The 27288-nt window shown below is 37.1% G+C and overlaps 1 protein-coding gene across 7 annotated transcripts; it reads right to left on the bottom strand.

Moving 5' to 3' along the window:
- Nucleotides 1–381: 381 nt before the first annotated feature.
- On the bottom strand, nt 382–27142 carry LOC306846852 (proto-oncogene tyrosine-protein kinase Yrk-like). 7 transcript variants are annotated; one of them, XM_079380514.1, is made up of 14 exons: nt 27005–27136; nt 15215–15251; nt 11426–11682; nt 11216–11318; nt 10923–11021; nt 10730–10833; nt 9339–9488; nt 7660–7824; nt 6047–6202; nt 5299–5478; nt 4210–4286; nt 3620–3773; nt 3190–3321; nt 382–2677 (listed from the first exon to the last, which is right to left on the bottom strand). In XM_079380514.1, exons 3-14 carry the CDS (start codon nt 11634–11636, stop codon nt 2469–2471), a joined length of 1740 nt encoding a protein of 579 aa, XP_079236640.1. In that variant the 5' UTR covers nt 11637–11682; nt 15215–15251; nt 27005–27136; the 3' UTR covers nt 382–2468. The 7 variants fall into 7 exon arrangements, with proteins under 7 accessions (XP_079236640.1, XP_079236635.1, XP_079236634.1 ...); XM_079380509.1 differs by lacking the exon at nt 6047–6202 and having other exon boundaries at nt 15215–15247; nt 27005–27142; XM_079380508.1 differs by lacking the exon at nt 6047–6202.
- Between the last annotated feature and the right edge of the window lie 146 nt (nt 27143–27288).

Raw genomic sequence — 27288 nt, 5'->3', positions numbered from 1 at the left:
GCAAGAACAAAGTGCCAGCTCAGTGCAGGTACGGAATGTACCATCATGACTACAAACACCAGCAGGATAATTAATAAACCAAAACGGCATACTAAAAACCCTGCACATCTCCAAGTCTCCACATTATGGTTCTTCTGCCATCTTGTGGACAGCAAAGTGGAGAGCATACGAATGCAGCCTCAAACAATTGGGCATTTGTCTCGGTCTATGAGACTCTTTATAGCAGAATTTGGTTTTGCCTGTTGAATCAATGATTCTGTTATTTTCCTGTTCATTACTTAAGCTGCTTTATTGTATAAAGCGCTATATGAATAAAGGTGAGAGCATCCTGCAAAAGTGTGATGTGCATGCAGAGTAAAAGAAACATGTTAGACGCATGGGTTCAGTTCAGTAAGCTCAGTATAATAAAATTGCACAAACATTACATAACTGTAATACACATTCTTCAGTTCAGGGTTACAGTCTATCCCTGTAGAATATCATTGACCCTGAATAAGGGTACATGTCTGATATCCAATTAAATTATAAACCAAATCATTGAGATATGATGTAAAATGTAAAATAGTGTAAAATGAAGGAAACAATACAAAACAGTAGTTTTTCTTCTCATTTTAAAAGAGCTCTGAAGGAAGTATTTTCTGAATGTCAATAGTGTGTCTTTAAAGCCACAATAAAGCCCACTATTATACAACAGAACTGCTCTTTAATAAGAAAACAGAAGATTGTTAGATTCAAAGTTAAACAAAAAAGGATTATTAAAAGGAATAACATGACTAGCTAAGTGAACATGGCCCAGAGAAACAAATGTAAGACTATAAAGACATTTCAAGGAACATCCTGATTAGCTGTGCATTGAGACGTATAAACTAAGATTTCATTTTTGGCTCCTTTGCATTGAATTTACTGTTTGCCAGACAAAAAAAGAAAGACTAAATTGTTACATTCAAAAATGCACATTCAGAAGCTGAATCGTATGTAAAAAGGTTCATGTGGAAGAGCTTTCTCTGTTATTAGATTTATACCTGTATATCACATTAATCACAAAACATACCAGTGATTAGATAAGTCTGTAAAAAGAATCTCAGTTATCCAGGTCACTGTTGAATTCCTGGTAGAGATTCTTTTGCTCCACCTGTATATCAGAGCAAAATGTCCTGTTGACTAGAATAACACCCATTAGAAATGATCTGAATAGTCAATAAGAGACAGAACATTCAAATACATTGAATAGATAACTAATTGCTATTGTTTAAATGGAGAGATGAAGCATTAATATGTGCTGTTGTATTTTAAGTTAAAAAAAATAAAAAATTAACATTGATCACTGTATAACTTCAGACTTAAGAAAGTGACCCAATCTTGCTGTTTAAGAGCAACACATTTGCTAATTAATACAGCCCATGTTATCTAATATAAACATACACTTTCATATCATTTCAATGAGCACAGAATGAGGAATTGCACTAAAGCATGTTCATTTGGAGATTGTGATTGCAGGGCCATTGATTCAAATCAGTTTATGGAGGTATTGTGATAAAAGTAAAGGTAAATTGACCGTTCGCAAAACCCACCCACCCTTAGTTACTGTTGCTATGACCGACAAACAATGCCGCTCTCACACTATGTTCTCACGCAGTGAAAAATACACCGCAGAGCAAAGAGGGAACTGACCACACACCGACAGAGAAGACAGAGCAGGTTACTTCTGATATGAAACAAGGTCTCAGGACCTTGGAGTCATTTTAAAATAAATTCAGACAATAAATACTGTTTTGTGGCTCTTCAATGTCGTGACAGATCACTGTATTGAACCGATCGTCTTTTCATATTTACTTAAAGCAGGAAATGAACATGAAAAAACATCAGAAAGTGTTTTATTTAAACCGCGGAACACACCATTTTTCAAGTTTAAGTCCACTGAAGTTAATCTACTATCCTGTTTGATTTTCGGTTAAGGCTGGAAGGGATACAGCTGCGGCCATGCATATTTACATATTTTCCGAGCCAACAATATAATGTGAAACCTATAAAAATGGTTTTAAAAAGTACATAGCGCCATAGTTTCGTCACTTTAGAGCAGGGGTGCCCAATCCTGCTCCTGGCGATCGACTGTCCTGCAACTCAAACATTTTCTGGTAAGCAAAACAAGTACTTAAAAGGAATACCTTAGCTTATTGCCGTTACCTTGGCAGCCAACAACAGCACAACTTAACTCTCCGCACATTTTTATATTTAGTTATATTGAAAAAGTTTCAAAAGTTATTGAAAACTTTTTTACCCCGTTTTAACATATATTTCTGGGGAGACAGGCCGTGGCTGTCGGGCAAGATGACGGATATCAGCGGCGGCACATAATCTCTGCGTTCTGATTGGTCAGATTGCCTGTCAATCAATCTCTTTGCGAACGGTCAATTGCATCTTTCCTGAAGGATATATTGAACTAATGCACTTAAGTGTATATGCATCTATCACAGGTTTTCCCCAGGCTGGTACTGGGGTTCAGTAGCAGTAAAGTAGTCCTCCAGGAAGCTCTGCAGGTACTCAAAGGTGTGCCTCTCGTCAGGATCCTTCCGCCAGCACTGCAGCATCAACTCATACAGAGATGCAGGGCAGCCCTGCGGACAGGGCATTCGATATCCACGCTCCACCTGATCCAGAACCTCTCTGTTGTTCATCCCTACACAAATTCATACATACAGACACAAAAATAAACGTACTTGTGCAGCAACAGGTGATCCACATGAATAGGGGGAAAAAAATAAAATAAAAAAAATTATATTATTCAACAAATTAAACAATGTGCTTAACCTTCAGAAAATGTTGACTATTAATCTCTAGAGGTCGAAGTAAATATTAATATATATATATATATATATATATATATATATATATATATATATATATATATATATATATATATATATATATATATATATAATATATATATTTTTTTTTAAAATGTCAGTCAAACATAAAAATATACATGTTTTTTTAACAAAACAGAACATCAAAACAGTTTGAAATTAGTTCATTTTATTAATATTAAAATAAAGTAATTATTATTCAAAAACATTTACAATGACAGTTTTTACTTAAAAAATAAAATACAATTTTAAAATAAAATTTTTATATTTGTATAACAGACAGTGTGTACAAAAGTGTAGCCATAGTGGTTCAGAGAAGACACACCTGGGTAAGGCACTCTGCCCTTGGTGATCAGCTCAGTCAATAGGATACCAAAAGACCACACATCTGATTTGATGGTAAATTTACCATAAAGAGCAGCCTCTGGGGCAGTCCACTTTATCGGAAACTTTGCTCCTATAATACAAGAATCAAGACAATTGGTTCAGCACATTTAATCATGATTTATGAAAATTACAGATCAAATAGAAAGTGCTGAGATATAGCAGCCCAAAATAATAAGAGTAATGAAAGATGAAAATTGTAATGCTGTAAAATGAATATTAGAACAAAATGAGCTGGAATGAAATTGAGTAGAGGCCAAGGAAGAGATAAATAACATTTCATAGTATCAAATAAAGGAGGAAACTCTGGCAGATTGTAGAAATATGCTGAGTAGATTAAGATCAAGTTTGGGTCACAGATTGTGAATGACCTTGTCTAGCTGTGTACTCATTGTCCTCGATGAGTCTAGCCAGCCCAAAGTCTGCAATCTTACAGACCAGACCGTCTCCAACCAGGATATTGGCAGCTCGCAGGTCTCTGTGGATGTAGTTCATCCGCTCAATATAGGCCATGCCTGCAGCAATCTAGAAGAAATAAAAGCACTTTCATCACCATACTTAAGAAGGGAGATTGATATTAGTTTTAACAAGCTCTCAAGATGCTTCTTAGAGTATATCTGAAGGACTGGCACATTTGTTTGAGGCATCTTATGTGTCCAGGTTTGAAGGTTTTAGGGTGATTGACCCTGTGCAGAATGGCTGTGGTACATGGTTCTCTTTGGTACCAGTTGTGTACATTTCATGCTAATATAAATCCTGAAGGCTGTATCCTTAATCGATCCGGGATCTGAATATCTACTATTGATTATGGCATATTACAAGATTAATTTGTTCAGGAATTGTTCTAGACAAGAAATGGTTCTTGGTTCCAACCTTAACCATTTGACAACACTTCTGAAGGATTGTCCCAGTAATGGATAATAAATGTTTACTAGATATTTGTTGACTAAAGGAGCCTTACCTGGGCTGCCATATCCACAAGTTGAGGCAATTTTAGATTTCTGCCATCTCCATCTTTCAAGAAGTCCAACAAGCTTCCTAAATCACAAAAGCATCCAGGAAATTAATTTATTTAAATTGTTTTTGTAATATTTATACAATACAGAAACATACATTATCATTAAAAAATAGGGGTCAGTACATTTTTTAAATAAAATAATACTTATTCTGCAAGGAAGCATTAAATTGATCAAAAGTGACAGTATAGGCAACTCCGTTTTGAATAAATGCTGTTCTTCTGAACTTTCTATTAATCAAAGAACCCTGAAAAAATGTATCACAGTTTCCACAAAAATATTAAGCATCCAAAACTGGAACAGGAAAGTGGGTCCAGCTGAATTGAAATGTGATTTGTTGGATTGGTATAAAAAAGGTTATTATACCGCGGCAGTCGTCGTGTGAAGCCCTCCTAGTGTGAAGACCGAAGAGTGTAAAGACCATCAACTCTACCGTGCGACTCCACCAAGGGATAGAAGTATCGCTTTTTATTTTAGTTTTTTTCATTTATATGTTTAGTATTGAAATGTTGTTATATGCATGTGTCAATTTTATTTAATTTCTTTATTTTCTTAAATATGTGGGTATATAGTATTTATAGAGTTGTAACTTTTAGTTTTAGTTACTTTTTCTTATTTGTAAGTCGCTTTGGACAAAAGCGTCTGCTGAATGACAAAAGTAAAGTAAAGTAAAACTGTTTTCAACATGGATAACAATAAGAAATGGATATTTAACCGCAAATCAGCATGTTAGAATGATTTCTGAAGGATCACGTGGCACTGAAGACTGGAGTAATAACTTAAAAATTCAGCTTTTCTATCACAGAAATACATTACATTTTAAGTTACATTCAAAAAGACGATAGTTATTTTAAATTGATATAATATTTTACAAAATTACTGTTTTTGCTGTATTTTTGATCAAGTAAATGCCTTGATGAGCATAAGAGACTTCTTTCAAAAACATTAAAATCTTTTGAAACCTTTGGATGCTAATGCATATAAACATTTTGGCTTTGTATTCACTCAGATGACATTTATATAATGGTCCATACCTTGACTTATGAACTCAGTGATGATGTAGATGGGCTCCTCAGACACCACAGCATACAGCTGAACCAGTTTATCATGACGGAGCCTCTTCATGATCTGGGCCTCATCCAGGAAGGCCTCTGGAGACATGGTGCCTGGCTTCAGGGTCTTCACTGCAACTTTAGTTGTGCCACCCCACATGCCTACACATTGAAACGGTGTCAGACACATTTGGGAGAGCCATTTGACCATGGAAAAGTTTAAGGGACAAAAGAAGGGGATAAAGAGAAACAGATGGAAAATGGCCACACACCAAAGCAACAGGAAGCTGGGATTGCTGCAGACAACACAACACTCAGCTCCTGGGAAAGAGCTGAATTTATTTTTTAAAAATTTATGTGAATGTGCTGTTGTATTTTTAATGTCACAATGAACACTGACATAGTGCTAAAATACTATTGAGGTTTAGCTGATGTAGCGCTATATTGGGGATTAGCAGACAGTTCAGAACCATAGACTGATGCTTGGCAAAGCAGGGTCAATCACAGCATTTTGAATGTTCAGCATTGTGAACGGCCCACAAACCTTTTCAAATTCTCTTGTCATTAAGACTGCATTGACCAAATTTTAGAAAACATACTGATTGAAACAGACATAGGAAAACATGCTGAAGTGGCGAAGAAAGCCTGTGCTTCCTTTGGAAACACTGGCTGTAGCATTAGCAAATGCTGAAATGGAGATCGACACTGGGTATCGTCGTATCCCTCTCACCCATCCAGACGTCGCCAAAACAACCCTGACCCAACTTCCTGTTGAGCTGCAATGTTTCCCGGGCGATCTCCCAGGCGTCCCGCCCTAAGCCCATAGTTTGGGGTGTGGCATTTGGACAGGCTTTAGTCAAGTAGCAACATAAACCATCATTACTTCCTGTTGAGGGTGTTGAAAGAGAGAAAGAGGGAGGGGGGATGGAAAAGGAGGGAAACAGGGTGGCATGCAATGTTAGAAGAACCAGAGGGAGAGAACAAAAACAGCACAGCCTTTACGTTACATCCCTGACCTCCATTCTTTCATCTTCAGTGCCTTGCAAAATAGTTTGGACCTCTTTTTGCCACTTTTCTACAATGGAAGTTTTCTAAAACATTTTATTGTAAAATTTTAAAGATTTTTTTAAACAGAAATAAACACAGGATAATTGCCTTATATATATATTTTTTTTATTTATTTATTTTTTTAACCCTCATGTCATTCCAAACTTATGTGACTTACTTTCTGCTGTGGAACATAAAGAGATTAAGCTTTTAAGAAAATTAGATGAAGAAAAATCCATACAATATAAGTCAAGGGTAACCAAAACATTCTAGGGGTGGACAATATACCGGTAGACACAATTAACCAGTACAAATTTGTCAACCTGAACAGATTTTGGACTATCAGCTCTACTGGTTTACACACTCACGTGATGTTGCTGTGCTATGTGGTCATGAAAACTCATCATTTGCATGGAATTGATGTTTAAAAAAAAAGCGATTTTAAGCAGTTGAAAAAAACTGAAGCGAAAGATAACTCATTTTGCTATATGCACATGCTCTCTGAAAGACAAAAAAAAGAAACACACATGTAACAGTATATTGCATCTAGGCAGCTCTTAAAGTGACAGCAGTCTAATATTCCTATCTGTCATTCATGTTAATCAAACAACAAAAGGGAGAAAATCTCTCACTACTCTTGACTAAATCACTTTTGTAACTTTAATAATAAGAAATATATTTGATTTATACAGTGAAGAATAGTGTTTTTATGCATTTGATTACTTTATACAATGTGCTTTATAATTAAAAGCATTTATTTATTCTACTGTAGTTTTTTTGTCCTACTGCTTGTAATTAGTTTCCTATACTTATTTAATTGCCGACTGTTTACTTGTCTTCAGTGAGCTTGAGTTCTTGTTTTTTTAAGTTAGAATAGTATTAGTTCTTTTGTGATGTTGACACTGGTGACAAGAATTATGAAATTTATATGGTATCAAAAATTTTAATATGATAAATACCTTATCTGAAGCAGAAATAACTATATCTTGATATATATCGTTACCATGAAATAAAATGACTTGTATCATATTCATTTGTGTCACACAGATTTTGGTCATATCGCCAACCCCTACAACATTCTTTAAAATATCTTTTGTGTTTTGCAGGAGAAATAAAGTCAATCATCTTACGACATGAGAGCAACGATGTAAATGATGACAGAATTTTTGGATGAACTAGCTCTTTAAATAATGTAATATAATTGCAAGGCTCTGTACCACAGGTAGGATAGGCAAGGCGTGCGAGTTTTGTTCCTTCCTTCCTGCAACATGTTCCCATGCTTTTAGTGGTTCCTACCCATCCACACTTCACCAAACTGGCCATTGCCCAGTTTCTTAATGAGCTGAAGTGACTCCCTGGGAATCTCCCAAACATCCTTAGTCTTCACTGACAGGTCAGCCAGTTTAGGCATGCCCCGCCTACAGCTGCCAATCAAACGGCAGCACAGCCCTGCTGCACGCTCTAAAGAACAGAGTACGGAGAAAAGAAGACACAGATAGAAACGAGAGGAGACAGATGCAAAGAAGACAAACAGCAGGCTATAAAAAACAAACATTTACAAATACACAAAATGCTGTCCAAATCAAATTAAAGAAGCACTCACAAGCACACATATGCATGAAAAACCTGAATGATACACGTTCACTCAGCAGAGGGCGATAGAGACCACTGACAGACAGTGGTTGTAGCAGCATGTCAGACTGTGTGGCTGGGCTGAGTTATGCTAAAGGACTTGTTAAATCATGTAAAGTATTATTTTATAGTATAGTAATTATAATTCTAGAAAATATAATAATAATAATAATAATATTTATTATTGTAGTATAAAGACCAGATGGATTAATCAGCTCATATCAACACTCATTGTGTTAACATCAATTTGTGAAAGTGTTTTTACTGTCTACACTACTGTTTGAAAGTTTGGGTCAGTAAGATTTTCTAATGTCTTTGAAAGAAGTCTGTCATGCTGCATTTTTTTGGTCACAAATACAGTAAAATTGTGAAATATTATTAGAATTGAATGTGTTTTTATTTGAATATATTTTAAAATAAAATGTATTCTTGTCATGGCAAAGCTCAATTTTCAGCATCATTACTCCAGTCTTCAGTGCCACATGATCCTTCAGAAATTCTAATATGATGATTTGGTGCTCAAGCAACAGTTGTGCTGCCTAATATCACACTACATTTTTCAGTACTATTAGATGAACAGAAAGTTCAAAACAACAGCAATATTTTGAAACGGAAATATTTTGAAACATCATGTCTTAACTGTCACTTTTGTTTGACTCAGTGTGTCTTACTGATCACAAACTTCTGAACGGTAGTGAGGTACATCAGTGTATGCTAGTGTTTAGTCTAACTTATTAGTTAGGGATCAGCACCACTCCAGTTCATTTCAATTAAAGCAGCAGATTGGTAAAATTTATATAAGTAAATACAATATGTAGAGTAGAAACTAAGAGGAAATTGTTTAGCACTTAAAACTGAAAGTAACTGTTCTGTGGTAACGGTTTGCCCCATATATGGGGTGGTAGGTGGCCCAATTTTTGTTTTACTGTTGAAGTGGTCTATCTGAGAAGAACCTTTATATATTCAAGAGAGTATATGAGCATGTGGGTGTGTGTGTGAGTGACTAGATTCAACAATAACAGTGAAACAGGAAGGCTGATAGCACCAGACTGACAGGTTGAATAGGAGGAGCACTAATAGAACTGATAAAAATAATGCACTCAGCCGAAGCAGAGAAGTCATTTGGGCAACAAAAGAGGAAATGAAGATGGGCAAAGATTAACTGACCTGCTGATAACTTTATTCGCAGTAAATATCAACATGCCACATACAGAGCCATTAAACAATGCTTCCTTCTGAGGAAAATTTTTAGACAATCTATATAAAAAAAACTTTGAAATGTACTGTCATGCATTTTGAAATCACAGTATGTTAAGGGTGAGGTGTACATGTATTGCACTGACCTGTGTAATGCTCCACCAGCTCCTGGACAGTATCAAACTGTGTCCTTGTTGTGATGTAATAACCGCCATTGTCCAGCTTCCTAATTTTATAGTGCTTGACATGATCGCCCTTCGCATCATCAAAGTCTCTGATTGACAAAGAGTATGCTCCTAAAGAGGGGATAAAAAGATGCTCACAAATTTGTTGGTGAGATGAAGTCAATGGATTTAAAATAATTTTTATTAACTAAAAAAAAAATTAGAAAATAATTAAAATTATTTTCAGTCAGCACAAAACAACTGCACTGGCATTTAGGTATTGTTGAGCCATCTTGTTTCTATTTCTCGTTCAGGGCTTCTATGGTAATAAACTGCATTACAGAACCTCCATTATTCTACAGTATCGAGCATCATTATTGTGCAGGACTTTCCTTGCATGTTTCCTATTGTTGTACTTTCTGACTGGCACTGTAAGAGAAATTATGTAAACTAGATGTTTTTCTGTGCACTAATAGTAGGCTATAAATGTTAATTCAAGAGCTTAATTAAATGTATTTAACAGTTCATTTTAAAACACTGTTGACACTTTCATTTACTGTTCAAAAGTTGGGGTCGGCAAGTCCTTTTTAAAGATTTATTTTGAAATAATTATCTTATGCTCACCAAGTCTGCATTTGTTTGATGAAAAATACAGTAAAAACAGCAATATTGTGAAATATCATAATTTAATATAGCCGTTTTCTTTTTCATTTGTTTTATTATTAATTATAAATATATTAATAAATTATTTTCTGAATATTAAGTTCAAAAGAACAGCATTTATTTGAAACAGAAACCTTTTGTAACAATGTAAAAAGTCTGTACAGTTACTTTTGATCAATTTAATATATCCTTATTGAATTTACGGTACCATTTATGCACATATATTTCCCATTTACACAAGCTGCTGAAACGACGGTGACCGAGAGAGCTCAGCGCGCTGCAACTTCAGAAAACACATGCAAATAGAAAAAGCACCAGCAAATCAAGAAAACATCTTCATCAATTTGACAGCAGGTGCTGCAAATGCTCACAACACAACCAAATAAAGAATTTTATTTGCAGCGCGTTTCTTTGTTTGTGTTGTGAGCATTTGCAGCGCGTGTGTTGTCAAATCGATGAAGTTGTTTTCTTGATTTGCTGGTGCTTTTTCTATTTGCAGCGTGTTGAGCTCTCTCGGCCACCATGTGAAATCAATAATTGCACAAATATTTTTTTCTTTCCTTAAAAAAAAATGAATGTGTTAACATGTTAGCTACAAAAAATTTGATTAAATCACAATACTACATAACATCACATAATATGATACGATTTCACAGTCTCTACTGCATGCAAAATGTAAATATATATACTGATAAATTAAAATAATTTACCTTTTGTTGTCTCGCTCTCTCGTATTAAGAATGTCCCTCTAGGATTGATCTGTGCTAACAACTGTCGTTCTGCATCCTTCCTGCCCATCTTCCCAAAATACCACCTGCATGGACAAACACCAATAATGTACTTTAAAGCTTGCATATAATGTCATTATAAATTCCTGAAATAGCATGTTCACATGTAACTCACTCCTCAGCTTGAATGGAGTCCACAGGGGCCACATAGTTACTAGGAATGTACCCAGTCTTCCCTGTGTCCAGAGAACGAGCCTCCCACCAGTCACCCTCGCTGTGGAGGAACGGGACAGAGAAAGAAATATCAAAAAGTGGTACAAACAGATGAGAAGAAAGGAAATGAGACAGAAAGAGGGACAAGGGGAACAACAGAGAGAGAAGCAAGGCAAAAAAAGGAAGAAATGACTGTTTTTTGTGGTTTTAAGAGACCGTGTGAATCTTATTGTAACTGTCCTGCTTTGAACTCACGTATTGTTGATAATATGGAACTTTTCTCCTTTCTGGAAGCTCAGGTCATCCTCTGTACGTGCATCATAGTCATAAAGCGCTATAAAGAGTGTTACACCGCCTCCTGAACAAACACACAAACATAATGGGTTTAAGGGAAGTAATGCTGTTATCTACTCTGTCATGATAAACAAAACTGAAAATCACATCTCAACACACACTTTTACACACCTGTGATGGGGGCTGGGCGGGACGTGCTGAAATTGGATGAGGGAGCAATGTTGGAAAAATCATTAAAGTTGGGGATCATCCCAGAGTTAAAAGTGGGATCGGCGATGTAACGGGAGGGTTCTAATGCCTGGGCCCAATTGTCTGTGTCACACGAGTTGGGACTCGACACAGCTTTACTGGCCTTCCTCTGCTTACAGCAAGCACAGCCCATAATATTCAATATTTTTAAAGCACACAGCTCATCACCCTGGAAACAGCTTTTTTCCAAAGGAACAAGAAAAAGAGGAATTAATTAGATACAGTATTATCTAGTAGGTTACTTGATATTTAATGCAATGACATCGGTGTTAAGGTGTGACTTAAGTTAGGACTGCACGATTTGGGAAAAAAACAAAACAAATTGTGATTAAAAATGTGGTTTAAAAAAAGCTTGTGATTATATATCTATATCTATATATTAGGGATGTGCATCTCTATAACTGAGGCCGATGCGATTCGCATACATTGAAGATACATATGAAGCAGCTAACGATGCGATACGATTCACCCCTATTACGATGCAGTGCGATTCGATTTCGATTCGATTCAACACAATGTGATTTGATTTTATTTTGCTTTTATTTCTTTGGTTCAGACAGACAGCAAATCATAAATTAACTTGTGTCTTCTGACTTCTAACGCCTCGAGGCCTGTTTCATAAAACAAGTTTACCAAATAGGCCAGCCTTATTTCAGTTAGTCTGACTCACTGTCAAATGATTTGGTTCCATAAAGCAAATTTAACAAAGATGAACCTGTGGCTACTTATGCTGTAAAGCTAACCTGGTTCAGGGCATGCAAACTGTCAGACTAAGCTGAGCTCACTGACCAATAGGAATGCAATGATATTCCCACTGACTCTCTCACATACTAGCCTTTCTCTCTGGTTTTATAACAGCTGTACCTTTTATAGTTAGAACAGATAGCATTAGAACATTACAATCTAGCATTGCTCTTTAAAGCATTAACAATCACTAAACTAAAAAAGTTAAAATCACTCAATTAAAACTACATTTTAACTGCTATAATAAACACACATTAACTCATCTGAGTTTAGTAATTAGGACTGTATTAGCTTATATTTTATTTACCCAATACAATAGTCCCTTTACAGTTACTGCTATCACAAAACTGAATTATTGCGCTCCGTCTGTTTAAGGCGCATGCGCGCAGCAGCGCTCGTCCACTCGCGTAACGCCGGTTTCAAGACCACTCCTGACAGCAAAATGGATATATTTGCATGACTTTGAAACATTTACAGATTAAAAAATATACTCGTCACATGTCAGTTATGCACTAATGAAAACAAAACGTCTCAAATGCATTAAACAGCACAAATATATTCGCTGTTTGCCATGGTGGATCGATTTGATCCAATATCGACATTAAGGGCTGCTTACGAATAAGCGTGCACAAATTAATGAGATTGTGTGAATTTACATTGTCGTTTATAACCGCTTTAGCCCCGATTGATTTGTTATCTTATTTCAAGTCAGGTTTTGGACTTTAATCCCAGTTTTTCCTCGGATCTCCGCAGTGTTGTTTTGATTCGTCATATTCACGCGCAGCGGTGATGAGAGCACGCGCTTGAGAAACAGTTTCGAGAGGAGAAATCAATCTACATATAAAATACTGGCCACAGATTATTGGTCACTTTCTAAACAATAAAAGTGTAGCGCATCCACTGGTTATTAAATAAATCGGTTTTTACCGATGCAAATATGTTAGAAACAATGCATCGCGATACAAATGCCAACTTGTATCCGATGCACACTTTTTAAACCGATGCATCGCATCATTAACTTTTTTTGCGAAGCACCGAGCAAATCGGGGAATCTTCCCATCCCTACTAATATATACGCCTCTTGTTTTCGTGCGAGCTCTCGGCCTGAATGAATGAAGAAATTAATGGCATTATTGACTAATTATAAAGTAAGTTAACAGCTCTCCCGCTTAGATAACACTGCTTTATGCAAAATGAAATGGCTTGAAAACATGACTGTGTCAGTTTTTAGTGAGCATTCAGCTTGATGAAATGATAGATGTATCTTCGTGACTGAGTCGTGACAATGTTTGTGACAGGGCTCTTATGACGACGAGCCGAAAATAAATTGACTATTAAAAAAACCACAGCTGAGCATCAGTTCACAAATAAAAAACGGAGTATCTATTTACAAGTGCATGTATCGCGCCTTGTTGGCCGTGGCTATATATACTAACTCCGCCCACCAACGTGTGATTACAAAGCATTACTAAAGATAGTCTTCAAGTAGTGGCACTACTGGTGAAGTACGGGTTCAAGTCCTTTTTGACCCTACCTACAATCCCTGCCGGCCCGAGACTCGAACTCGCAACCTTTGGATTACGAGACTCTCTAACCATTAGGCCACGACTTCCCCATTATTTTTAAGTGTTAAAAGTTAAATAAGCGTTAAACATTTATTACTATTGTAATAGTGTAATACTTTACTGTAAAATAAAACACTGAATATTTTATAATAATAATTTCTGTAATAATTGTAAAATTGAAATACTAATATTTTAGTCTTAATTTCTTTGCTTTCAAACATTCTTTTAAACCATCAAGCTTTTATTTCAGTGGAAAACCACAGGGAGGCCTTAAAGCTTCTCTTTTGCTGACAATAGCTGGTTTATAAGCACTTCTCACACAACGTTTAGGAAGATGGTTGGTGCATGTTGTGTTGTGCTAAATGCATGCTATCAACCTTATTTTTCAAAGCAGAAGTAAGCTGTTTTCTGTGAATGTGCGAGACTTCCGGGTCATTAGCTGCTGAAGAGAAATAACGAGAAGAATAATAAAGTACAGTAAAAAGGTAAGGGGGAAAAAAGGTGAGAACCGGGGGCATGCTCCACATGGATTTTTTTTAAAGATATTTGTTTTACGTGCTCTTTTGTAGAAAGAGTTCCCACATCTCGGACCTCAAATACATAAAATATTACCCTTTTTAGACATTGTTTGTTAAAGAGTAAAGAAAATACTATACAAAACTTACTAGCAGTTGCCAAGTGGTTATCAGTCTTACTTTTCCAATACAAATAAGACCAGTCTACATTTTCATAACTGAATATAGAAAGTTATGACCAGTCTGCAACCGGCCCCAGTTCTTTATTTACCCTTGTAACCCCCCCCCCCCCATAAAACACTTTCTCATTGGATCTAAGCAAATCTCATAGGTGACCTATTTTGATCTAAAAAAAAAAAAAAAAAAAAAGAGTCGTCACCTAAAATTGAGTCGTTTGCATCAATGAGTAAAACTGTTTCCACTAAAAATCTGTGAGTTCACAGTTAAGACAATACATTAAATTAATATGGTAAGACACCAATTTGCAGCAATATCAAGCAGCAAAACAAGCTGTTTTGTACATCTGAAAATAGCTGGAAGCAGATGACAACGGAAGCCAGACACATTAGATTTACAAATGTCGTGTAAAACAACACAGTGCTGTGCTACACTTTAAAACACACAGCACATATATTAATTTAATTTGCGATTAGATAACCATAACCAAGTCATATCGCAATTTAATTTTTATTTTGAATCGTGAACCCCTAGCTTGAGTGTTCAAATTGATTTTGGGGTCTCTTTATGGTGATGTTATGTTATGACATGACATGAGTTTGTCAATGTTGAGAAGGTTTTCTACCATGTTTCTCGCAGTGGTCGGTATGTAAATGTAATGAATGAACTGTGGGAGTGCAAGGTTGATGTAAATCAGATTGGGCTCTCACCAGATCCACACATCAGCTTTCAATATACACCATCTTCCTGGGGAGAAAGAGAAAGACGGAGAGAGCAAGAAAAAGAAAAACAAAATGCATTTATATAAGTAACAGACAATAAGAAAGTGAAATGACTTTACATTTTGTAACTTAACACTTTTAAGTTACTTCGTTTTTCTTTCCTGTCTACAGAAAGAGAAGTTCTCGGTTAAAATTCCCCTTGAAAATGTACGCGTGTGCACAATGTCCACTCTTTCGCTGTATAAAGCTATGTCCTGTATTTCTATCAGACTGACCATCAGTGGATCAACAGGATGCCAGTTTTGCGAGCGTTTCCTGTCCGGCCCACTAAAGCCTCCCCCTCATTTCCTGCTGAGGGGGGAGAGGGTACAGCTGCAAAGGGGCAACACATTAACAACACACACTGCTCCACCCCTCGGACAATCTGTCCAATCTATGCTTTACTCTCTGCCTCATGAAAATATTCCAAACTTACTCTAAGATACACATAAACATCCCATCAGAAGATATCACAATGCAGACACACACACTTGCAAACGTGACGCTTACCAAATCAACAAACATCACAAGCTTTTTTTTTTTAATAGGTGTGTATCATTTTTGCTGGAGAAAACAATACAGAACTATTCACCACCCATGCTTATTGTTTCCATTTTTATCATGTCTCTTCAAGAATTTCCCATGATTCCACAAGCCTGTTGTCCCATTCATATCTTCAGCCTATCTATGTGCAGAATTACAATAAATATAAGTGATGATAAAGAACATATCAAAAAAACTACCGCTTGTGCTCTTATCTTATTTTCTGTTCAGATAATCATGTAATTCAACCTGCACTGATGCAATAGCCTAGAAACAGAAAAAGTAAGCACTGAAAAAGTCCTGACCACGTTTTAAATTCAATGTTTGTTAGAAAGGACTGAACAAATAATGGTTTGATTAAACAGCTGACCACAAAAGAGAATAGTTGTTGACAAGTGAATAAAAGCAAATTAGTACATGTGTAAGTAATGAAAAGCAGCTCCTGTTTATAGAGTTTTCTTTAGGTTTTGAGAACTGGAAATACAGGGAGAGCAGGCTCGGTGAGAGAAACGAGGAAAGTTACAGAGACTGCATCGAGTGAAGAAAAAAAAAAACATGCTAAACTTATAAATTTTGAATCAAGTGAAGCTTAAATCCACTTTTTCATTGGTTTCTATACTTAGAAGCCAAATAAACTATAGAGATGCACTTCATGGTGAACACTTCCATCTTTTGCTCTTTTTTTAGATTGGTCTACTATGGTCTCTTTCATATGACAAAAGGTCTCAGAGGAAAAACTGCTCAAAGTTTTCTCTTTCAGAGATCAGGAGACTTAATGAAGTTCTAATCCATCTTTTATTTAAGTGTCAACGTGGTCTCTGCTAAAATTCACAAATAAAAATAGACAAGATGTTGACCTTCAGTATGAGTATAGAGCTATGAAATCAATGTGGGTAGCAATTTAGTTCATTTTAAGGAATTAAAGAATTGTTTGAATTCATATTAAAATCTCCAACATTTAGCCTTATATTCGGGTGATCAATTGCTTCAGTCTGTTGTGCTGCTGAGAAGTTTGCGTTTGTAGCTCCGCTTTTTTATTGAATCTTTACCTTACTTTCACTCTCTGTTGTTTAAAGTGATAATATATAACTTAATTCCCGCCATATTTCTGGTATTATCTATCAAACTAATCTAACTAATTTGATCGTTCTCTTTTTAAAACCGTGAGTGCAGTGCATCAGCTGGTTAGCTTACTCGCTTTTCTATTCGCGTCTATTCTATTCGCGAGTTCATCAAACAACAGTGGTAAGTGTTAAGTTGGTATCATTCATCAGTCACGGTGAGTAATGGCTTCTTCTCCTGCTATTGTTGTTTGCACTTCATGTCACATGTATAGTTTATCTCTCTCTGTCGGCGATGAGGGATTCACATGTGATAAATGCAGGGAAATGGTTAGGTTGACAGAAGGTTTCAGAATTAGAGACACGCATTCAAACTTTAGTTGAGGACAGTAAGAATGTGAGGGCTGTAGATACTGCTTTGGATGCGATTAGCTCAGGGAGTCCTGTACATTGTTCGGTTCCAGTTGAGCCAGTGCAGCAGGGCAGCTGGGTGACTGTGAGGCGGCTTAGTCGCGGGTCAAAACACCGCTCTTCAGAACATCAAACAGGTTCTCCCCACTCAATGAGGCACTTACTGAGAAACCTGAGGAAAGTGCTCTGGTTATTGGTGATTCTATTGTACGGAACGTGAACAGCCACCATAGTCCATTGTTTACCGGGAGCCAGAGCGCCTGACATCTTGGCAAATTTAAAAGTGCTGGCTAATGCTAAATGTAAATTCAGTAAGATTGTTATCCACGTCGGCGCTAATGATGTTCGACTTCGCCAGATGGAGATCACTAAAAATAATGTTAAAGAGGTGTGTGAACTTGCAAATATGATGTCAGACACTGTAATATGCTCTGGTCCGCTCCCTGCTTACCGTGGCGATGAGATTCATAGCAGACTCTCGTCACTCAATGGCTGGATGTCTAAGTGGTGCCTGCAGAATAACATAGGCTTTATAGACAATTGGACGAGTTTTTGGGGCATACCTGACCTGTTGAAAAGAGATGGTGTTCATATAGTCTTAGAGTTTGTACTTGACTAACTGGGGCCCAGGTCAGGAAGCAGACAGACTGGCTAAACCGACCGTCTGCTAGCCGCCTCACGTCACAGAAATCAGTTAATTCTCAGCACATAGAGACTCCTTCACCTAGATATCGCACTATAGAGACTGTGTCTGCTCCCCGAACTAGAAAATACAGAAAACGTCCAAACCAAATTAAGAGTAACAATTTAATTCATGTTCAACAAATAAAAAATGTTTACAATACAGAGGAACAATTGATAAAGCTTGGCTTACTCAATATCGGGTCCCTTTCTACAAAAGCACTTTTTGTAAATGATTTGATCAATGATAATAATCTAGATTTGCTCTGTTTGACAGAAACATGGCTAAAACCAGATGAATACATTACTTTAAATGAGTCCACCCCCCAAGATTACTGCTATAAAAATGAGCCACGTCCGAAAGGTAAAGGGGAGGTGTTGCTACAATTTATAGCAATATTCTCAGTATTTCTCGGAGGGCAGGCTTTAAGTATAACTCGTTTGAAGTTATGGTGCTGCGTATAACATTATCTAGAGAAACACGTGTTAGTGAGAAATCCCCTGTGATGTTTGTACTGGCTACTGTATACAGGCCACCAGGGCACCACACAGACTTTATTAAAGAATTTGCTGATTTTCTATCTGAGTTAGTACTGGCTGCAGATAAAGTCTTAATTGTTGGCGATTTTAATATCCATGTCGATAATGAAAAAATGCATTAGGATCAGCAGTCATAGACATTCTAAACTCTGTTGGGGTTAGACAACACGTTTCCGAACCTACTCATTGTCGAAATCATACTCTAGATTTAATACTGTCATATGGAATTGATGTTAGTGGTGTTGAAATTATGCAGCAAAGCAATGATATCTCAGATCGTTATCTAGTTTTGTGTAAACTCCATATAGCTAAAACTGTAAATTCTACTCCTTGCTACAAGTATGGCAGAACCATTTACATTTATTCATTTAGCTGACGCTTTTATCCAAAGCGACTTACAATTGCTATATATGTCAGAGGTCGCACGCCTCTGGAGCAACTAGGGGTTAAGTGTCTTGCTCAGGGACACATTGGTGTCTCACAGTGGATTCGAACCCGGGTCTCTCACACCAAAGGCATGTGTCTTATCCACTGCGCCATCACCACCCACAAAAGACTGCTTTATAAGTAATCTTCCTGATTTATCTCAATTCCTCAGCATATCCAACAGCGCAGAAAAACTTGATGTAACAGAAACTATGGACTCTCTTTTCTAGCACTTTAGATAGAGTTGCTCCTTTACGCTTAAGGAAGATCAAGGAAAACAGTCTGACTCCTTGGTATAATGATCACACTCTCACCTTAAAGAGAGCAGCCCGGAAAATGGAGCGCAGATGGAGGAAAACAAAACTAGAGGTATTTCGTATAGCCTGGCAGGAAAATACCCTATCCTACAGAAAAGCATTAAAAACTGCTAGATCTGATTACTTTTTCTCTCTTCTAGAAGAAAACAAACATAACCCCCGGTATTCATTCAATACAGTCACTAAATTAACGAAAAATAAAGCATCAACAGGTGTTGGCATTTCCCAAAAGCACAGCAGTAATGACTTTATGAACTACTTTACTTCCAAGATCGATTCTATCAGAGATAAAATTGTAACCATGCAGCCGTCAGCTACAATAATCGCATCAAATAGTGCACTATACATTTTCACTCTTTCTCTACTATAGGAGAGGAAGACTTGTATAAATTTGTTAAATCATCTAAACCAACAACATGTATGCTATTCCATCTAAACTACTAAAAGAGCAAAACTGCTCTCATTAGAGTTACAAATGACCTGCTTCTATCATCTGATCGTGCTTGTATCTCTTTATTAGTTCTATTGGATCTTAGCGCTGCGTTCGACACTATCAACCACAACATTCTTTTAAATAGACTAGAACACTTTGTTGGCATTAGTGGAAGTGCGTTAGCATGGTTCAAACCGTACTTATCTGAACGCCATCAGTTCGTAGCAGTGAATGAAGAGGTATCATATCGATCACAAGTGCAGTACGGAGTACCTCAAGGGTCAGTACTAGGGTCGTTACTTTTCACGCTTTACATGTTACCCTTGGGAGATATTATCAGGAGACATGGTGTTAGTTTTCACTGTTATGCTGATGATACTCAGCTCTATATTTCTTTGCACCCCAGTGAAACACACCAAATTGAGAAACTAACGGAATGCATAGTCGATATAAAAAACTGGATGACGAGTAACTTCTTACTGCTAAATTCTGAAAAAACAGAGGTGTTAATTATCAGACCTAAAAACCCCACATGTAATAACCTAGAAAACTATCCAACACTTGATGGTTGCTCTGTCGATTCTTCGTCATAAGTTAGGAACCTAGGTGTGCTGTTTGATAGCAATCTTTCATTTGAAAGCCATGTTTCTAGCATCTGTAAAACTGCGTTTTTCCATCTCAAAAACATATCTAAATTGCGACCTATGCTCTCAACGTCAAATGCAGAAATACTAATTCATGCGTTTATGACCTCAAGGTTAGACTATTGTAATGCTGTATTGGGTGGTTGTTCTGCACGCTTCATGAACAAATTACAGTTGGTCCAAAATGCAGCAGCTAGAGTCCTTACTAGAACCAGGAAGTATGACCATATTGGCCCGGTTCTGTCAACACTGCATTGGCTCCCTATCAACCATCGTATAGATTTTAAAATCTTGTTAATTACTTATAAAGCCCTGAATGGCTTAGCTCCTCAGTACTTGAGCGAGCTCTTATCACATTATAGTCCTCCACGTCTGCTGCGTTCTCAAAACTCTGGCCATTTGATAATTACCTAGAACAGGGGTGGGTAAACTTTTTGACTCGAGGGCCACATCAAATTTTCCACATTAAGTGAGGGGCCGCATAATATGTTTATGACAAATGAAGCTTTGATTTTTTTTTTTATTATTATTCTAAATTGACACTCACTTACTACTGTACTATGTATACTTGTACATACATGGCAGCTCTTTTCTTGTACCATCTCTACCTATTTTTATGAGCACTTTATGACACACAGATAAGTTGCATTGGTGTACAAGTCTATGTATAAGACACATTTTATCATTTCATTCAGAAATAATGTAAAATAAACAAAACGTTTACAAACATTAGAAACATGTTTTTATATTCTCTACACTCCACAAACAATCCTGTAAATTTAGCAGTGTTCAGAATAGAAAAAAGAACGAAAACATAAGTAAAAAACAAACACAAATTATAGTGGCATTCACTATAAACACATATTATAAACGCCCAGCCTTAAATATTTAAAGCGAAACTGAAACTAGCGGCGTGGTTGCTGGAATATGCACAATTTAAACTCGCTTGCCTTTTCTCATTCATCACCAATCCTGGTGTGCGTGCTTTGCTCTTGACCTTGATTGCTTTATATAAGTCACCTTGGAAATTACAGCACGTTTCAGATAAAAAAAAAAAAACGCGATTTGTAATCCAGAAAAAAAACTGAACTATATCCATTTTCATAAAAATGTGTGTGGGAAACAGAAGAAATCATATCTTTGCAAGATAAAATGACAAATTATTTCCATGTTTTCCCCAAATGACAGCACCCGTGAGCAGGAGGATAACACTGCCATTTGTTCTGATACTGGAAAGTCTTTTAAGCATTTTTAAAACAGTTCCTATACAAGGCATTTTTCAAAACAAATGAACACTACGGCGGGATGGTGTGGATGAAAACGCCCGTAGTTTGCCCACCTCTGCAGATTCGTATCATTTTTTTTTTTAAATCCCTCGCGGGCCGCAACAGGAGTGATAGTGGGCCGCAGATGGCCCGCGGGCCCTAGTTTGGACACCCCTGGGAATATCAAAATCGACTGTGGGCGGCAGATCCTTTTCCTGTTTAGCACCCAAACTCTGGAACAATCTACCTAATACTGTTCGGGAGGCAGACACACTCTGTCAGTTTAAATCTAGATTAAAGACACATTTCTTTAACTTGGCTTACACATAACACTAATATTATTCAAATCCGTTAAAGGATTGTTAGGCTGCATTAATTAGATCAACCGGAACCGGGAACATTCCCCATAACACATTATGTACTTGTTACATCATATGAAGAATGGCATCTATGCTAATATTTGTCTGTTTCTATTCTGTTTCTCAATCAGTGTCCGGATCAGATGGTGGATCGGCGCCGGGAGACGATGTATGTGGCCCTGATCGTCGGCGGAGGCCGGACACCTGGATGAGTGCCAGAGACAGATCCCCAGTGAGGACCCCGCCACTTAGACAGCCACCGGGAAAGACCACTGGAACCAGTTGAGCCCTTACAATCTCACTTTGCTGCAGTTTGGAATTGAACTGCTGGTTCGTTTGGCCAGAGGAGAACTGGCCCCCCGACTGAGCCTGGTTTCTCCCAAGTTTTTTCTCCATTCTGTCACCAATGGAGTTTTGGTTCCTTGGATGATGACATCACTGAATTCAATAAATGCCTTTAACTGAAAATCTTTTTTTTTTAATCTTTTCATTTACATTATTGACACTATTTTCCTTTTTTGATATTGTGCAGTTGCTTTGACACAATTTACATTGTAAAAAGCGCTATATAAATAAAGGTGACTTGACTTATATTTGGTTCAGATGCTTTCTTTGAACCTGAGTTCAATTACACCCCTCTCGTCGGTCTCTACATTTTACTTTTTTGACTGAATTATGGTATGTTTGCACCATCCACCTGACTACATTCTCAGAAAAATTGTACAAATGTACCTTTAGGGGTACAACTAGGGCAGTACCCTGCAAGGGATATCTTTGAATCTTATGTACCCATAAAAGGTTCAAAGAAGTACTTAAAGTTATATTACCACTCTAAGGTACTAAGGTAATATACAAATTGTAGGGTCAGATAAAGTACAGAGTTGTACAGACAAGTTGTTGTACCCCTAAATGTATTCATCACATTTTTTTCTGACAGTGTACCACTATGAGTACTAGCGGTAACTGTTTACCACAGTAGCTAGGTAAAGGTTTAAGAGAAACAATTATTGAAACATTTCTCCATTTACCACCACACCACAGGCAGAATGGCTCGAGCTTATCTGCCACAGGTGCATAACAACAGATGCGAAGAATGCGATATGCTTTCCTAGGGCCGAGACAAGCAGCCATGAAAAATGCACAATAATAAATTGCAAATTATGTGTCTGTCATCAATAGGTTCCGCAAGTCAAATTGGTTTAATTCCAATTGGAAACTGCAATTTAGATCACATGAACCATTTCTAGATTTGATAAACACTTTTTTCAAAAACTGAACTCTGAAATCAAATAGACATGGGTCCGCACCAAAAGCTCTTGTGTGAAGCTGGCCTTCATTGCAAACTTTGGTATCTTCTGAGCCCAGATGCTGTTAAGGTCTGCATTAGATTACTTTTTCTCAGGAGAAATATCTCACTTTAGCAAAAGTCTCAATCTACTCTCTGTTTGATCTCAGTGCTGTTTAGGGGAAACAATCGAGATTAAAATAAGAGGTAGCCAAATTACACATCTCTTTTCTTGTTGTAATATTCACTCTTTTCGATGGAAACCATTTTAACAGAAGAGAAGAGACGAGTCTACTTCCAGCGTCTAAATATACAGTATTGTAGACCAGTGAACACAGACACCACACTAAAAAGAGGTTTGAAACCTACATATGCGTTAGCACAATCAGTCACACGTCAACTAAAAAAATTTAATGTAGTGAGAAAGTCTTGTTACCAACAACAAAAAAACGCATTGGTACAGTTTAAAATGAGGACCTTTAAAACCTTTTAAAAGTCTTTTAAACACACTACAGTCCAAAGTCCATAATCATCAAAAGTTATGTAGATAATTAAGTAGATGAAAAAATATATAACTACAGAATAAACTACACAAAGAAATGAAGACAACTGATCACACAATAAGGGTCTAAGTTGTTTTAGACTTGGTAGGTTATGAAAACTTCAATAATGTAAAAGCACCCAAGGCTGCACGCTGGCAAACTCAATGTGTGTCAAAATGTCAGAGCCCTCTCACATTCTCACCAGCAGTAGTGTCGATAAGAGGAAGTTGCATTTGAGGGTTTGAGGGCTTACCAACAGCAAATGCAGAAGACCGTCTAGTTTATCACCAGAGCAAAGCCCGTAATCAGATCACAACTGAAACAAACCTCATGAGCATGTATTCAGGTCGTGTGATGAGTGTTGCATCACCTTTCTGAATTCTAGATGGAGCGAGATGCTTCACCTACAGGCCGATAGATTACTATGAATATATAGCTGGGGAGAATGGAAGGAAGATGATGAGAAACTGCGGCTGGACAAAGATGTTAAGCAATGTTCATCGGTTTTCAGCCCCTCGCACTGACACCTTTCCAAAACAAACTTCAGTCATAAACACTTGGACCCACTTTCCTGTGAAGTTTTCAGCGGATAAGATAACTCGATTAGTTTCTCATCAAAGAAAAACAAAAATGCTGAAGTGTATGTGTTACTGCTGGACCAATGCATAATATATCAGTTAACAGCTAATATTACAAATTATTATTAATTTATTCATATCAGTCGATGCTCATTTCCTCTATTTTTAAATTTAGATAACTTTTGCCACTAAACAGACTCTTGAAGTTAATCATTACTCTTATAATTAATAAATAACAGTGTTAAACAATCTTTTGCAGATTTCAAAATGAATATCCAGTTTTCATACTGTACATTATAAACATTTCAATGTCTGAATTCACTTGTAGCATTTTAAATGATTTTCAGAGTGCACTCAATTAAAAAGCATTTTATTCTCATTAAGCATTTTAAATCAATTTAAAAAGCATTTTATTATAAAACATTCTTATATCTGTAACATAAAAAAGAATTACTGGCATACTGGAAAAACTTGTTTAAAATTAAATTCTTTGCTGTAAAACATGCTGTAACAAAATACACAAACACATGCATAAACTATACATATACAATTCAGTAGTTTTATTCTGAAAAGAATGACCACTAAAATTCATGGGCCTGAGACAACATCTTAATTGTTGGGCCCATTCTTTTTTAGACCTAATAAGTACACTACATATGACAGGGCCCAGGACAACACTACAGGCTGCCCCACACAAAAGGCTTTTTTTCCCTTTATTTATTTTCTTGCATCTCCTTTATTCTTTGCTTTCACTTTTCCCACTTCTCCTACTACTTCTCCTACTCTTATGGAGAGGAAGTTCCCTCCCCCTCCAACAGGAAGTCTTGTGTGAGTGGAACTGGAATGATAGGACACCGGGAAACAAGCTGTCACACTGCAATCCTCTCTCTCTCTCCCACACACACACATACACATTCATATACACAAAAACGTTCATGGAAACACTCTCTGAACAAATAAACAACAGACATACACACAGTGCATGCAAGTAGACAAACATGAGCCTCTAGACAAACCTAAACAGTAGAGACACACATACAGTACAAGACCAAAATTAGAGAGAAACAGTGATCAGTAAAGAGGGCGAGAGAGGGAAGACAATAGCAAAGTGTATCCTGGGAACAGTAAGTCAGGTGTCACAAACACAGCTACTTCCTTTTTCCACATGATGTCAATTTCCTCCAGATTGAGATTCCACGAACAGGCCTTTCATGAGCAGCTGGTATTTTAGCCTTGAATGCTTTGAAAAACTTTTTTTCTCTGAAAACTCAATCGATTCTTTCTAATCAAACCAATTGTGGATTCTCCATTTTTCCACTAAACGTAAGGTTGTGAAATTCTTCTGATTGAACTGAAATAATGTCAGACAAACATTAACAGACACGGAACCTTTGCAAACAGCATAATTGAGCACATTTTATTATCTTATTCTAACAATCATCCTGCACGAAAACATCAGGTGATGGCGTCAGTACTGAGCTATTCACAAAAGAGCTAAAATTTGTAACCGAGTTTAACTTGGCCAGTTTTACCATGTTGCATTTTGGACAATTTTACCGGCCAGCCGCACCCACTTCCTCCCATAGCCACAGGGGAGAGCAGCCAGGAAGTGACCTTGCACAGAACAGGAAGTGACGAAGCCTATGGCCTAATCTAGTCCTAGAGACATTCCATTCTGTTTTTTGCTCTAGGACAAACTTACTGCTATTTGATACAATTTGATTTAAACTACATAAAAATTTGAAATGACAGTTTCACTTATTACGAAAAGAGTCAAATAACAAAAGAATTCCCATGATCACTCTAGTCTTTCCTTTGCTATTTCACTTTAGATAGCCAAACTGGAGAAGAAGATGCCTGATATAGTCCTCGACATACAACAAAATTAACAAATGAACCAAAGAATCAAAATGATAGAAACAGTTTAACACTCACAGTGAGGAATAAAAAACTAAACCGGAAAACACTAGGCAGAAAAGCAGCCAATATTAATAGATAAACGGCACATACATCTAGATATAGCATCAGACTGAAGCTCTGAAACCACAGCAGCAAACTGTTCTCATTATCATCATCTAATTTGGTTCATTCACACAAGCTTAGCAGATACAAATTGGTTGCATAATGAAAACAGCAAAAGCTGAATAAAGAATTCAAAGCACTGCAAAGAAACTTCAATGCACCTCCTTTGCTCATCCAAATCATTTAAATGTTTCAGATCACCTCAGCTCTCACTTTCACCCCTCAGTGTGTCTCGACCTTTGCCTCTCACGTGTGTAGACAGAGCAGTCAACAGACTCCCTAGAGGAACTAACAGCTTCCACCATCTAACCCAATTTAACCATTCTCTGCACTCTTGAAAATGATTTACAGTTAATTCTTGCTAATTAATATAATGTATACACACACACGCGCGCACACGAGCACAAATTAAACAACTCAAACCCTCAATGCATCACTAAACAAAGCGTTTATTCCCGTTAACACCCGCTGGATGTCACTAAACAAGTTCATTTCTCAAAGACCCTCGTATATGAACCTGCCACTGACATGTAGCACTTAAGTAAAAATACTTCTTATTTCATATTAATTTCTCTTTAACAAAAGTAACTGTTAGTAGGTAAAATGCGTAAGCATGAGTAAATCATTCCTACCTTTATGAATGTCTAACACGCTGGCAGTGACGGGTGGATCAGGCACAGACACAGGAGTCGGTGCGGCGTTCAGCCGGCCGCGGATGCGCTCGCTCGAGTCTCGCGGTGTCTGGAAACACTGAATTCTGCGCGCACTCTGCGCCAGGCGAAGCGCGAGCGACTCCTCCTCCTAAGCACTGAGCTGTAAACTTCTACTTATTCAAGTTATTTCCGGGAAATTATATTTGTTTGCTGAATGCTTCACTCAGTGCTGAGGTTTTATCACCTAAATGAGTCTTGTCTCA

This window comes from Barbus barbus (genome assembly GCF_936440315.1).
Source record: "Barbus barbus genome assembly, chromosome: 27".
Classification (NCBI taxonomy): domain Eukaryota; kingdom Metazoa; phylum Chordata; class Actinopteri; order Cypriniformes; family Cyprinidae; genus Barbus; species Barbus barbus.
Note: the sequence above shows the minus strand (reverse complement) of the source record. Positions and strands in the feature narration are given on the sequence as shown.

What these genes read in the sequence shown, in the direction of transcription:
- LOC306846852 (XM_079380514.1), bottom strand. Translation starts at nt 11,636, where the DNA reads ATGGGCTGTGCTTGCTGTAAGCAGAGGAAGGCCAGTAAAGCTGTGTCG. An exon ending in GACTCCATTCAAGCTGAGGA is followed by an intron (nt 10,834 to 10,922) that starts GTGAGTTACATG and finishes TTGTCCATGCAG; the next exon opens with GTGGTATTTTGGGAAGATGG. An exon ending in AGAGAGCGAGACAACAAAAG is followed by an intron (nt 9,489 to 10,729) that starts GTAAATTATTTT and finishes TCCCCTCTTTAG; the next exon opens with GAGCATACTCTTTGTCAATC.